The sequence below is a fragment of the Clarias gariepinus genome, chromosome 1 (assembly GCF_024256425.1).
Source record: "Clarias gariepinus isolate MV-2021 ecotype Netherlands chromosome 1, CGAR_prim_01v2, whole genome shotgun sequence".
In the NCBI taxonomy this organism is placed as follows: Eukaryota; Metazoa; Chordata; class Actinopteri; order Siluriformes; family Clariidae; genus Clarias; species Clarias gariepinus.
Genome location: NC_071100.1, coordinates 23,678,176 through 23,693,004, shown reverse-complemented (window position 1 = coordinate 23,693,004; position 14,829 = coordinate 23,678,176). Strand labels below are relative to the sequence as shown.

Sequence of the window (14,829 nt, the reverse complement as noted above, 5' to 3'; positions counted from 1 at the left end):
ATCTAAAAATAAACACTAATGTAAAGTAACTACAAAGAAAAGTTTTACTTTGTTCATAAAAATGTGTTGTTAAAATTTGTGTTGATACTAAAAATGATTTAAACACTTAATAACCACCAAAAAGTTTTTTCTAATTAGTACAGGGAAATGTGTAAAAATTCTGGTTTATGATTTTCACACCTACACTACAGGGGTGAACTGTATAGAGACAAAGTAGAGACAAATTACAGTATTTCTACACTATTTATAAACAATGTCTAACCTTTTCCTATCACACTTAGTTTCTCGTGACTCCAGCGATCTCCTGTCTGAAGACCAGCTGCTTTGTTCGATCTGTCTGGATGTGTTCACTGATCCAGTCACCACTCCATGTGGACACAACTTCTGCAAGAGCTGCCTTACACAGTGCTGGGAGACGAGTCAACACTCTTACTGTCCATTATGTAAAGAGAAATTCACCAAGAGACCTGAACTGAAGATTAATATAACACTGAGAGAGGTTACAGATCACTTCAAGAAGAAAAGTGTTCCTGACAAACCTGAGGTTCTTTGTGATGCCTGCACTAAAGAGAAGCTGAAGGCCCTGCAATCCTGTCTGGATTGTGGACTGACTTTGTGTAAATCTCATCTAGAACCTCATAATCATGTTCCCAAACTTAAGAAACACAAACTAATAAACCCTGTGGAGAACCTGGAGGACTACATATGCCAGAAACATGAGAGAGCTCTGGAGCTGTTTTGTAGAGACGATCAGACGTGTGTGTGTCAGTTCTGCACTGAAGGAGACCACAAGAATCACAACACTGTTACTATAGAAGAGGAGAGCAGAGAGAGGAAGGTGAGAAACACTGATTAGCATCGACTTTAGACATTGTTATAGAAAATGCAGAAACATTTATGCAGAAGCAGAGAGTTCAAATTCCAGGACAATGTAAATGTAATGCAAATAAAATATTTTGTCTTCTGCTCTGTCCTCAGACTCAGCTGGGGAAAACACAGACAGATGTGCAGCAGATGATTCAGGACCGACTGAAGAACATTCAAGAGATTAAACACTCAGTAGAGCTCAGCAAAGTGTGTGGAAAATAATTTATGCATTTTTAATTTGTTGTTAATTGTAGAAATGAACAAACTGCATTAACATTATTTCGCTATTCAGTGTTATGATGATGGTGAAAATGTGTTCCTCCTTTAGAGAAACATTGAGAAAGAGAAAGCAGACAGTGTTGAAGTCTTCACTGCTCTGATTCGCTCCATTAAGAGAAGTCAGGCTGAGCTGCTGGAGGTGATGAGGGAGAAGCAGAAAGCAGCAGAGAGGCAGGCTGAAGGACTCATTAAAGAGCTGGAGCAGGAAATCACTGTGCTAAAGAGGAGAGACACTGAGCTGGAGCAGCTCTCACACACTGAGGATCATCTCCACCTCCTACAGGTCAGTGTTCCTCTCTCTGCTCACTGGCAATGCAGAACATCACAGAACAACACTCACCATGCTGAGGGATTTCCCCTCTCTCCTGCTCTACTGTAGATTTCCTCCTCCATGTGCAGCCCTCCACACACCAAGAACTGGACTGAGATCAGTATTAACACTGATCTGAGTGGGGACACTGTGAGGACAGCTCTGTCTCAGCTTCAGCAGTCTCTCAATGAGAAACTCACTCAAACACTCAATGACAAGTTAACAGAAACAGGTGAGAGTTATTAATATAATAGTGATGATGATTATTATTGTTAGCTTTAATGAAATTAAACATTACATTGTACAATCTGCCTATTAATGAAAGTGATGTTTTGTTGTATTTAGTTTCCACAGAACTGAAGAGGATTCAGCAGTATGCAGGTACAGTGAGGTTTCTGATTTCCTCTCATATTATAATGTACATTCATCAGCATTACATCACTGCATCATCAGACTCATTTTCATCTTTAGATCTCTACAAATAAAAGAAAGACTTAAAGTGTTTCTTTTTTTCTCTTCACTACAGCTCACTATCAGTGACATGCACTAAAGCCATTAAAGCCTTTTCTACTTAATGAAAGCCTTTTTAATTCACATTTACTAATAAAGAAATGTAGGAAAACTTTATGTTTAGACAGAAGGTCACTTTATTCTTTTTAATTGCATGAGTCTAAAGTCATTGAGTTCTTTTCCTGTCAGATGATGGTCATTTAATGATATACAAAACAGTCAGACTTTTACACTCATGCAGTTGAAAAAAAAAGTATTTACATATGTATTTGCATAAAAACAAAAACAATACAAACACAATAATATCACAAAATGTAAACTTTTAGGAGGAAAGCATTTCTCATCAATATTTCTCCTTCAATAAAATGTACAAGTTTTATGTTAAAATATATAAATTTAATCCTCTACAATCCCTTTTAAAATCCTAATGAATATGTTTCACAGTTGTGATTATTTTATATTTTGTGTCTTCATACTCACATCACACACTGTGTGTTTCTCTCAGTGGATGTGACTCTGGATACTGATACAGCTCATCCTGATCTCATCCTGTCTGCTGATGGAAAACAAGTGACACATGGAGACACACGACAGGATCTCCCTGATACACCACAGAGGTTTAATTATTATGCTATGGTTCTGGGAAAGCAGAGTTTCTCCTCAGGGAGATTTTATTATGAGGTGCAGGTCAGAGGGAAAACTAAGTGGGAGCTTGGAGTCGCCACAGAGTCCATTAACAGGAAGGGAGAGATTACACTGAGCCCTAAGGATGGAGTCTGGACTGTGATACTAAGGAATAAGAATCAGTATAAGGCTTGTGCTGGTCCCCCTGTCCCCCTCACACTGAGAGAGAAGGTGGAGAAGGTGGGGGTGTTTGTGGATTATGAGGAGGGTCTGGTCTCCTTTTATGATGTGGAGTCCAGATCTCATATCTACTCTTTCACTGGTCAGTCTTTCACTGAGAAACTCTATCCATTCCTCAGTCCTAGTTTAAACCAAGGAGGTAAAAACTCAGCACCACTGATCATCTCTCCTGTGTGTAAGACTGAGTAAAATATATTTCTTTTCCCCTCTACTTAATTCTGTAAACTTTCCTTTGTTCGTTTGTTTGGTTTTAGCTTAATTTTTTTTAATCTATTGCTTTTTATAGACAGTATGTGGGTAAATAAAAACCAAAGAAACGTTTAAAGTTTCTTCTTTAAATTTAATTAAACCAAAAATAATCAAGTGTGTGTGTGTGTGTGTGTGTGTGTGTGTGTGTGTGTTAAACTCTGCCATCTGCTGCTACAAAGAAATACAACATACTTATCTGAACTAAAAGCAAATGTCTTTAACACTGGACAGCAGAGGGAGTCTCTTCATCATGAGGGAAACACTATCTGATTGTTCAGTGATGGTGGACTGCTGTTAAAAATCTTTCTGAGGAGACGACACTGACTAGTGCAAGCAACAGGGTTAACCAACCAGAAATATACTTTTTATTTTATTTCCCCCCTTAAAGGCCAACTAACTAATATATTTATATTTTTATCAACTTTCTTAAGTATTTAAATCGTGCTGTAATTATATTTGACAGATTTGCTACAATGAAATAAAAATTAAAATGTCACTGTGTAATAAAGGGATAAATCCTGACCTGGACAGAGCTGCAACTTTAATCTGTTAAAGTGAAATCAGCACAAATCACAGGTGAAGGCAGTGACAAGTGCAGATAATGTATTAAGTAAAGTTCAAACAAAGTAATCAATACAAAACAATAAACAGTGTGTGTGTGTGTGTGTGTGTGTGTGTGTCTGTCTGTCTGTCTGTCTGTGTGTGTGCGTGTGTGTGTGTGTGTGTGTGTGTGTGTGTGTTGTAAATTATGTTAAATGAAACTGAGCAGATCTTGTTGGAGTTGGAGCTTATAGATCATAAACAACAGTTACTGCAATACAGAAAACAAGCCGAGACGTCTGAGTAGATGGTCAGAATGATTTTCAACACTATGAGAAAATGTAGAATTAGAATTCGTAAATGCGACGCTACCACGTGGACCTATCACTGTTGTCATGGTCTGTGTCACTGTGACATGTAGTTACATTTTAGGGGAGGTTCATATAAGGCTAAACCGTAAGGGAAGAGCATTCTGTACACAGTTATGAGAGTCCTACTGTATAGACCTGATACACAAACATAAATCAGCCTATTAATACCTGTGTTAAGTCGCCATAAGTAGAAAATTAGCAAAACCATGTCAGTTTCTCTGTGCCTTATTTGTGCATGCAGAAAACCTTCATTTTTAGGGTATTAAACAATTTTTTTTATGCAGCCCCTAAATCTCCATCACAGCGATGTTACAGGCTGGTAGACACACTGATGTTGCATCGCTTTTCTCATGAGGCAGTTGAGCTAAAACAGTTGTTCAACCAATCAAATCTCATCATGCATGTTTGAAGTGATTCCTGCTGTTCAAAATAACAACGAAAGTGTCGTTATATTGCATACTGAACATGTCATGCTATTTCTTAGAAATATTGAATAGAAATCATTAAAATATGATGTCGGTTATAATAATATAAAAATGGAGACATGTTAACACGAACATCTTGCCATTTAAAACACAAATGCAGGTAAATATATTTTTCTAAAGCTGGCAGCATTTACACTGATCCCCAAGTGGGTACTGAGGGGTTTTGACCTGTCAATCTTGCTATGACTGACACTCCAAGGATTTGAAAGCAGGAAGCAATTTTTTTTATTTCTCAAAAACCAAAGCAGAAAAGATCAATTCAAAGTGATTTGGATGATAGAGGGGTATGAGTAAAAAGATTTACTCCTAATATCTTCAAAAATAAATGAGAACAAATGTTTCTCACCAACAGATGAGATCGATTTAAAGTGATGATAATTTTACTAAATAAAAAAAATAAATGATTAATATCTCAAAAATGGATTAAACAATAAAATACAGTCATTCCACCATGTGATCCTAAATGAATTAATGAAAGAGGTAGAAAGATATAATGACTTGGTCCACAAGAAATCAATTTTATTTAATAATCAGGATAATCTGCAGAAAAAAAAACTATTGTCATTGTCTTTAAGCAGCACTGAAAAAATATAACACTGGCTCAACTTAAAAAAATTGAAGTAATCTGTCACACCTAATTTTTTTGCATTGATGTAATGTAAATAAACCATTTCCATGTAACTTAAAAATTTTAAGTTCATGTAAACTAATTTCTGAAGGTAAATCAAACCAAATTTTTTAAGTTGTTCTAAATCAAAATAAATTAGTTGGCTATATTACTTAATCTAAATATTCTGCTAAATCTAACCTGAAATTATAAACTTGATATAAACCACTTTTTAAATGTTTGAGAACATTACCTTTTTTAAGTTGCATCAAATAAAGATTTAAGGCATTCATAATTTAATAATATAAAAAAAGATACAACTTAAAAAAATTGCAGCTGTAGAGAAGTTACATTTATTAATGAAGACAATGAACAAATAAGTTCTCCTCCAAAAACATTTACCATCCTTGAAACCATACCATGTTGTACTATTAAATTATTTCTCCAATAAAAGACAATATAAAAAATAAAATCAATAAAACAATGCATTTTTTATAACTTAAGCTTAAAAACTGTATAATCCTATTTGCTAACCATGTGAAAATCTGACAATTGTTTAACAAATAGTGTGACCAAAATTTTATATTTTAATGTCAATATAGAATACGTTCCCTAAATATTTTCTGCCGGGCCACAAATGTGTGTTTGAGCTCACCAGGATAGCTCAAGTTTAATGCATAGATAAGGCCAAACATGGAACATTCATGTGCGACTGATGGAAACTTACTGTAAGTCACAATCACGATTTCCTGTGGTGGCTGAAGACAGTCCTCTTCCTCCCTGAGGACAAACAGGGCCATCGTGCACCTCTCAAGTTCAGCCTGAGCTTCATCTTTCTGAACAACCTAATAAAATAAAGCACATTTGTTAGACAAGTTGCTCTATTTGGCAAAACAGTGTCTGATGTATGAATGTAAAAATCACTTAATGCTCCCTATGAGTGCAGAAAAACACCTAGGGTTATGGTGCTTGATTTGGATGCCTTGCTCAGGTCCTGTGGCTTCCATTCACAATGTTACATTTGACACCAAGCTAATTTCTGTTTTTTTGAGCAAATACATACCAGATCAAGAACTTTGAAGATGAAGATTATATCTCTGGCCTCCCCTATGACAATTCCTCCCTTGTTTCTGATGATCTCAATGAGTTTGTAGTGTTGCTTGTCCAAGGAAACCAGCAATCTTGCTTGAAGTGGAGCAGTTGTAATTCTCAGAAACTCATTACTGATCTTAAAAAAAAGAAAGAAGTAAAAACAAAAATTGGACTGGCTCAAGTTCTTAGTAAATCTTAATTACAGTATGTATAGAAAGAATCACCACCACACACACACCTTTAAAATAACTGCATTCTGTTGCTTTGTAAGTGCTCACTACTGATAATACAATAAACCAATGAACATAATTCAGTTTTGCAGGATAACTGAAATTATTCTCTGATATTATCAGATAATTCAACTACTAATTTTCAGTGCTCTGTCATTTCGAGGGAGTTTATTTTAGGATATTTAGATTACACTGACATTTACTAAATTCACTGCAAATATATTGTATCATTTCCATTTCAAAATTTATTCACATAGGGTTTTTATTTGTGGATTCTGGGACTTATCAATGTCTGCAGTATGGGTAAAATAATGCCCTTTCAGAAAAGCTAACCGGCCTTTAAACACAAAAGTGAATAGAGATTTCATGTTTACTTTTAAACTTCACAGTAATGGCTAACCTCAGCTTGTTGGTCTAAGTGACCACTAGCTCAAAGTGGGACAGTGCTCCGCCAATTAATCCGTGCTACTAATACCAAGCAAAATGGAATATATATATATATATATATATATATATATATATATATATATATACACACACTGTTTTTGTGTTTTATTTCACATTTTATTTAATTTACATGGTTAATTTAATCGGTCAACTTGTGGACTTTTGTACTTTTACTTATAGTAACGTTAAATCAATGTGTAAAATTGCTGCCAGTATTAGGGATTATATACTGATAACGTTAAAAACTTGTGATAAAGTGTTACCAGTATGTCAGGAACATGTGCTAATGCCCCATTTCATACGAGGGAATATAGTTTCAGTGATATTACATTACTTACACGTTAGAACGTCCAGAAGGTTTTAATCATAACTATAAGTACAGTACAAACATCACTCACTCCAAACTGGCTTGCTCTATGTTTAGGTCACTTTCCTATTAATTTTTACATCGTTAACCAACGGTAGTTAAATATAATTAATTTTATTTTATTCGGCACAGCCGACTTAGCGTAGAAACTCCGGTGTTTTCAAAAATAACCGCGTTAGTTTGCTAATGCTAGGTAATACTGTATGTGTTTTTAGCCAGCAAACACGAACGCAAAACTCAACCTACAAAGTAGTTGTTCCTGACATAAATCATAAATTTGCTCATGGAAGAGATACATTTAACATAAAAATGACATGAGTTTGCTTTCTTACCTGTTATTTTCTTTGAAAAACGATGGCCGCCAGCAGAACGGGATTCAGTCCGCGATAATACTACGTCATGAGGTCACGTGACACGGGAACTTTTGGTTTGAAGTAGAAATTGTCCTTTGAGTGAACAAATTAAATTTAGGTTTAACCAGGAGCTGAAATGTTTGCTTTTAAGCAACGTACAAATATCAGTTTCGTATAGGAAATAATTTTTTTTCCATCAGATCAATGTAGAAAACTTACTTTGTATCAATGACACAGCAGTTTACTTTTTTCAGTGAGCCTCACAACATTAAAATTAAAAATTGGTGTATAAATACACACGAGCAGAGGTTAGAAAGGTGGAGACACACTGCACTGCGATCATACATGGAACTGTCACTTTATCACCCAATGAGAAGTGAAGAAGTGACTGACGTGAAAGTGAAAGGTGTTAGTTCACACCCGTGTTTTCACATTGATTTCTGAAATTAACTGCAGGATATTCACTTGTTAATGTAAATGTATGTACATCTTTGGACCTTTATAATTCAGAGGTTTTGTGAGTGTGTGGTTCCGATTCACGTTGGCATTACCATGAATTCTTTTTATTTATTTATTTTTACACGTTTATTAAATAAAAGCTCGTAGTTGAGGAGGCCTCCAGCATAACTTATATAACTTCTCTATGAAAGCAGAGGTGGTAGTGAAGGACACGAGAGACCTAGAGGTTAGACGTGTAGTCCTCTCTGAAACTGGGGAGTTGGGAGTCTGACACACAGTAAAGACTAATTCATGCTCCTACATTGAGTCGAGTCTCTACACGTAGGTTACACAAGTGACTGAGCATTTATACGTGTGAGCTGGTGTTTCTGGGTCACTCTAATTACATTGCTAAATTACTAGCTGGCAGTTTGGTTTCAATGTCACTGTGTTGAGTCGCTTTGCCACTCTCTGAGTTTTGATTGGTGCGTGTGTCCGTGTGTGTGTGTGTGTGTAATGTAAACACTAGTGAATAAAACTGATCAGATCGTGTTGGAATTGGAGCTTATAGATGTTGAACAACAGTTACTGCAACACAGGAAATGAAACAAGACATCAGAGTGGATGGCCAGAATGATTTTAAATAAAAAGAAAATGTAATCCTACCCTGTGTACCAATCACCATTGTTAAGGTCTGCGTCACTTTGACATGTCATTACATTTTTGGGGAGGTGCACATCAGGCCAAGTGCTGGGGGACGGCATTGTGTACACATTTATGCACATCCTACTGTGAAGACCTGACACAGAAACATAAATCAGCCTTAAGCATACCTGTGTGAAGTCACCGCCCACATTAACAGAAAATTAGCAAAACCATCTCAGTTTTATTGTGCATTATTTATGCATGCAAGAAGGGATTTTTACAATTTTGTAAGAAATTAATAAGCAAGTATAGTTACTCTTGGCCTGCTACAATTAAAACTTTAAACTTAAAGAAGATTTCTGTCACAAATGGCACATGAAGGTGGAAGAAAGTAGATAATGTATTAAATTATTAAACTCTTAACGACAAGTTAAAGGAAGCAAGTGAGAAAATGTAATTTCTCTTTTCTAGAAATATTCATGTTTATGTTAATTCACTTTTTTATGTTTATTTCTTAACTTTACCCTTTTAGGTAACACTTTACGGTAAGGGTACACGAATTACCATGAATTCATGCATAAATTCATGCATGAATTATGTGTTACTTCATGCATTAATGCCTCATGAATTATCAGGAACTAACATGAGTTCTAAGTCTTTCTATCATGAATTCATGAAAGATCAACCCTTTAATTACAACATTAACTAAGGTGGGTACATCACCATGATTTATGGTTTATTACACATGATCATGATGTTTTCTTTTGTTCACAAAAAAAAAACGTCTTTCTTATTCACTGTCGATAAATCTATACTTTTGGTAGATGACTCATCTTGAATTTATGCACAAAATAGGATTATTTCATACATGTAAGACTACTTACCTCATGCATGCATACAGGTTAGAACAGTATATGTCAATTAAACAGTATCTGCTGCCCTCAGTTGAATGTATGGCTATTCAACCTATGCAACGAGCTAAACATAAGAGGAGGTGGTTCCAGGAACGACAAGACACATCGCTTCGTCTGTATGTCTTTAACTGAAGACCGTTTGTCCTCTTTTAATTCTGTAAGACTGTGAATATACAATAAAACAATACATAAGCATCAGTATCGCCTCAGTTTGAAACCAACAACAGACGTCAGTGACGCAGCACTTCGTATGTTTTACGTTCGTCATAACATTTTCCTTATAAGTTTCAATAACCTCATAAGTAACAGAAAAGTAACAACTCTTGAAGAAAATGAAGTTACACATTGATTGCTTACAGATTATGGCTCAACAAACTCCCAAACAATGTAAATTAGGCTTAAAGTTGAGCAGCTCGTGTTTCTGCTACAGGTTCTTCTCACTCACAATAAACAACTGAAGAAGAAGCCACAAACTTAAGGGATACTACTGAACCCTAGTGGAAAGACTGAGAAATGCGCCAGTCACAGAAATTCACTATAGCAACCATATAGGGGCAGAACACAGTATGTAACTAATGTTTTATATTAATTATGAATTGTCAAGCACGTTCATGTCTTCATAGTAGCCTGCAGTAAATGGTCAGACCCCAACACTGGTCAATCACAGAACATAGATTGTATATTCCGTTGACATCCAAATACAGTAGTCATTATTAACTACGCATTAACTTCTTATAAGTTCATCATGTGTGTGGCCCCTCAACTAAAGTGGTTACCAGACCCCAACATTGACTAATCACAGCACATAGCATGTGAATTGTTGACATCCAAATACAGTAGTCATCATTAACTAAGCATTAATTTCTCATGAGTTCATCATGTGTGTGGCCCCTCAACTAAAGTGGTGACTTGGTCCTTTTATATACAGATAAATAGTGTATTATTGATGTAGGCATAATTGTGAAATGACATGAATATTAACATGAAAGTTTAAGCTTTTGCACACAGTACACTGAGGACACAAAAGGTACTTTGATCTTAACTTTCTGTTTTATTCTTGAACAGTAACCCAGTCCTGGTACCAGTAAAATCAACATCAACGCCTGGAAAGAGCTGAGAAGAAATTCAGAACGTCTACCATTAACTTTTAGAGAGAAAAAAAGATTAAAGAAAAAGCAACAACAGAACACAACAGCTTAGTATTTTTAAGGAAAGAAGCCACCTTCAAGCTACTGACGTTAACTCCTCATGAAATATTTAATGCTAAACAAAAAAAAATACAGTAAACAAATAAATAAATAGCACAAACACATGGCATACAGAACATAGCTTAGTTCTTGTAAATATCCAGTAAGGATCCGTCGCCTTTTTTCTTTAGGATAGCTGAAGCTGTAGGCTCCTGCTCACAAAAACCCCTGCAAGTTTCAGCAAACCCTTTCAGGCTGTCCTTTCTTTTAAAAGTGGACCTCAACGTGCGGAACAGATCTGGGTTAGCGGCTGCAAGTTCGGCAATCGGAGCCTGCGACACGATGGTATTTCGATCTACCCCAAGCCTTGCATAAGCTTCAGCTTTGCTGATGTGATCCTTTTTAATCTTCTCCAACACCATGTTGTAGCGGCGGATGGAGTCGTCAGGGGTTTTGACTGTAGGACAAGAGAACGCGTTATTGGCTGAGTTATATTTAATTGAACCAGCCAAGTAATACAGTGTAATATAATGTGATACAGTTTACAATTTTACATATACATAATCATTGAACAAAAATAAGCAAACTTTAAAGTGGTAAACAGAGGTGAAAATTCATAATTGGTCCATAGAATATAGATTTGTATGTGACAATGGGCAGTGGGAAATTCAGTATTATCATTACAATAGTACAATAGTAGCACACTTTAATTATTATTATTTTTTTTAGCTTTGCTGATCCTACTAGGACACATCTGTAAACATTGTTGGAATATTAGGGTTCTGATTTATCAATCACTGTTATTTAGTTCGTAAAGCATTACACCAAATGAATTGATGCATGACAAGTTTTACACAACATTATTAATTATTAAGGTGATGGTAAGGGAGATGGTGGTTTTGCATAGGGGATGCTTTTTGTCATTTTTTTCAACAAATGGGAAGCCATCACACTGTATCCCCCATCAATTCGAGCCCTGAGTATAGGTACAGTATATGTAAAGTACATTAAAATTGTTTACATTCATTGTTGACCTGCTGGCAAATCAGAGAATTACCCCACTATATCAATTTGTGTATGACTGCATACCTCTTAGTTTCTTGCCCATTTTTTTGGCCTTTTTTTGATGGGACTTTTTCTTCTTAGTTTTCTTAGCCCCTGAGGACTCAGAATCTGGCTCTGAATCAGATGATGAATCAGAGGATGATGAATCAGTTACATTTGACTCCAGTTTCCTCTGTCCAGGTGCCTGCCTTATAGGTGGAATATTGCTGGCCACATCCCCACCCTTATCACTTCTTACTGCAAAAGCTGTAAAAATCAAAAGGTTAAGGAATTCTTTGACAAAGTAATTTTAAAGCTGTAATATTCTCTAATCAGTTTTACCCTCTTTGAGTCTTACCCTGAGAAAATCTCGCTCCTCTTTAAGTGTGTCTACCCAGTCTTTTAGGATGGCAATCTCTTTTTTTTATCCTCAATCGTCTGCTTAGCCTCCTGTAGACCTGTCTGCAGAGTGGGGGCTCCTGTAATCAAAAAAGACCACATAATGAGATATTGTGATGCAGATGTACACATTAACACTTTACATTTATTTACATCAGTTTTAAACAGCAATAAAGTGATCAAAGAAGCATACAAGCACATAAAAAGCAATACTGAGATCACAAAAATCACATACTTAAAAGTTCTGTTAAATGTAGTTGACTGAAATATGCTCACCAGTTTCTTTAGCCTTTGCTGCTGCAGAGGTCAGTGGGTGATCCCGCAGAGGTGAAAGCACTGTAAAGTTTCAATGACAGACAAAGATAAAAATTTAGCTACAGATATCAGTGTTCATTTAATCTGTGTGATGTATGCTAATGTCTAATGTTTGGGCAGGTCAACAGTTTGAAACTCAACTGGACACACAAAACAGCTGTATTTTTACATTTATGTTTATCTCCAAAAAATACTTGCGACTGAGGTGATTTTGAATCAGGTAAAAAACTCTCGACCATTAATAACATACATTCAACCTCCACTTTTTATTGTATAATGCTGTATTATGGGGATAAACGTAAGATACAATAATGTGGGTTGAAACCAAAATTATATTCTTAAAAGGGACAATATTTTTATATCACTTCTTTAAATATATAATAACAGTAGGCAATAAAGTAAAATTAACCTACCCTTCTCACTACTTTTGGTCCTTGAAGATAGCTTTTGTTGATTTTGTGGAGACTGAACCACAAACAGGCCTGGGTAAAAGATGAGAGAAGACAGTATATTGACAAAGCATATGGCTTTTACTTAAACACAATGTGTAGATGGCACTGTGACACAGGGATGCAAATTCAATGTACATTATAAATTATGCACATACGTTATTATTAATTATTTATTATTATTTGAGATACCTGATCATGGCTGTGTCACAAAAAATGACATGTAAAATTTAGAATGGTAATGAAAGTGATCTACTAGAATTTAGAAATACTAAGGAACAGGCTACTTTAATATTAAGAAACCACCTATGACTTGAAAGTTAATCAACATCACTTTCCACATCAGATAAGTAAATGAGTAGCCTAAGACATACCACAGTAAATGTTGTTTTCAGCAGTTAGCCTAATAACGTTAATTGCTAAAGCCTCCTTTTTGGCAAGAAATGTCTTCATATTAGCACTATTTAAGTTTCCTGTGCATTGAGTTATTACTGTTGTCGCAATTTTTTGTAATAATACACTGAAAGCCTTTAAATATACATTGATCCTTGGCATTAATGAATCCTACCTTCTTCAGCTTTCTCGACTCTTGATGTCTGTGGCATATCTTGTAGAGACTGCTGTAAGGACAGGTCTGGGTGGAAGATTAGAACACATAAAGCAAACATAATATCAAAACAGTACTTTATAACATCACATAACACTTCTTATTTTGTTGGTGAAGATAAAACAAAGTGTTGGACGATAACATGAACCTAAGCTGTTTGAAGACCCATTTTACTTCACTCAATGAACTGGCACGTACAGTCTAATACATAAAGTAATTATATTACTGATATATTCATTTATATTACTTCCAACATGGTTATATCAGCTACAAATGTAAACTTTTGCATTCCCATGGGATAGTGAACATGGGTAAATTATTTAGATTTATTGTATTTCATTATACATGAGGGGAAAAAGGTAATTAGCTTTTGCAGCCGATTAATACTTTATACTTTAGGCATCGAAAAACTGCTTGCTAGCCAACGCCTAGCTATTAAAGGTCCTACACATCACATTTTTCATTAAATGTTAATATGATCTTTAGGGTCCTAATGAAAAGTTTGTATTATACGTTAATTAAAAATTCAAAATTATTGTGTAAAAAAAACACTAATTTTACCTGGTAAAAACTAGCTCTGTTCTCAGCAACCTGTTTCAGTACATGCTAATTTAAATGCTCATGACCTCCCCACACACGTGGGGTATAGCCACGGAAGTGTAGTCCAGTGCGGGCAATGCTTTGGACTGCATTACCCACAAAGCATTGCCCACAACGCAGTGCTTTGTGGGTAATGCAGTCCAAACTGGAAAACGATGGATTATAGAGCCTGAGCCTGTTTTCTTCAGTCGTTTTTGGTTTGATTTAAGTACGGAACCTACGCGGAAGTTTGTAATATCGCCTGACAACGCAGAAATTAAAAGAATGGACATGCATCGACTCGATTTTTCTTTCTCATCACTGCATGGGCATGAATTAACGGGCTGTTGCGCTGCCGCGAGCAACAACAACAAAAACAGGAGAAGCTTACCGAGAGAGATACGGACGCGATGTGTTTACTGATGTGTTTACATGACTTCTTAATTTTCGACAGACATCGTTATAAACCATCTAACGTAACAAAGGTAAGCATAATATAGTTTTCCGACTACGTACACAGTTTGCAACTAGACAATCACCTTAATGCATTGTTTATTATAAACGGGCGATTAGGGATTATATAGAGACGGATGTACATAGAGAAGAAGCCATAACCATGTTCTATGAGAGTATAAGTTAACTTACACTCCGCATTCATCGGGATTATTAGAAAAGGCGATC

At 35.7% G+C, this 14,829-nt stretch overlaps 1 protein-coding gene across 2 annotated transcripts; it reads left to right on the top strand.

The window, feature by feature from the left end:
- The first annotated feature begins 238 nt into the window (after nt 1-238).
- LOC128518619 (E3 ubiquitin-protein ligase TRIM39-like) lies at nt 239-3,026 on the top strand. Of its 2 annotated transcripts, none has more exons than XM_053491816.1 (6): nt 239-838; nt 979-1,074; nt 1,196-1,429; nt 1,526-1,688; nt 1,811-1,837; nt 2,472-3,026. In XM_053491816.1, exons 1-6 carry the CDS (start codon nt 254-256, stop codon nt 3,017-3,019), a joined length of 1,653 nt encoding a protein of 550 aa, XP_053347791.1. In that variant the 5' UTR covers nt 239-253; the 3' UTR covers nt 3,020-3,026. The 2 variants fall into 2 exon arrangements, with proteins under 2 accessions (XP_053347791.1, XP_053347783.1); XM_053491808.1 differs by having other exon boundaries at nt 1,802-1,837.
- The last annotated feature ends 11,803 nt before the right edge of the window (nt 3,027-14,829 follow it).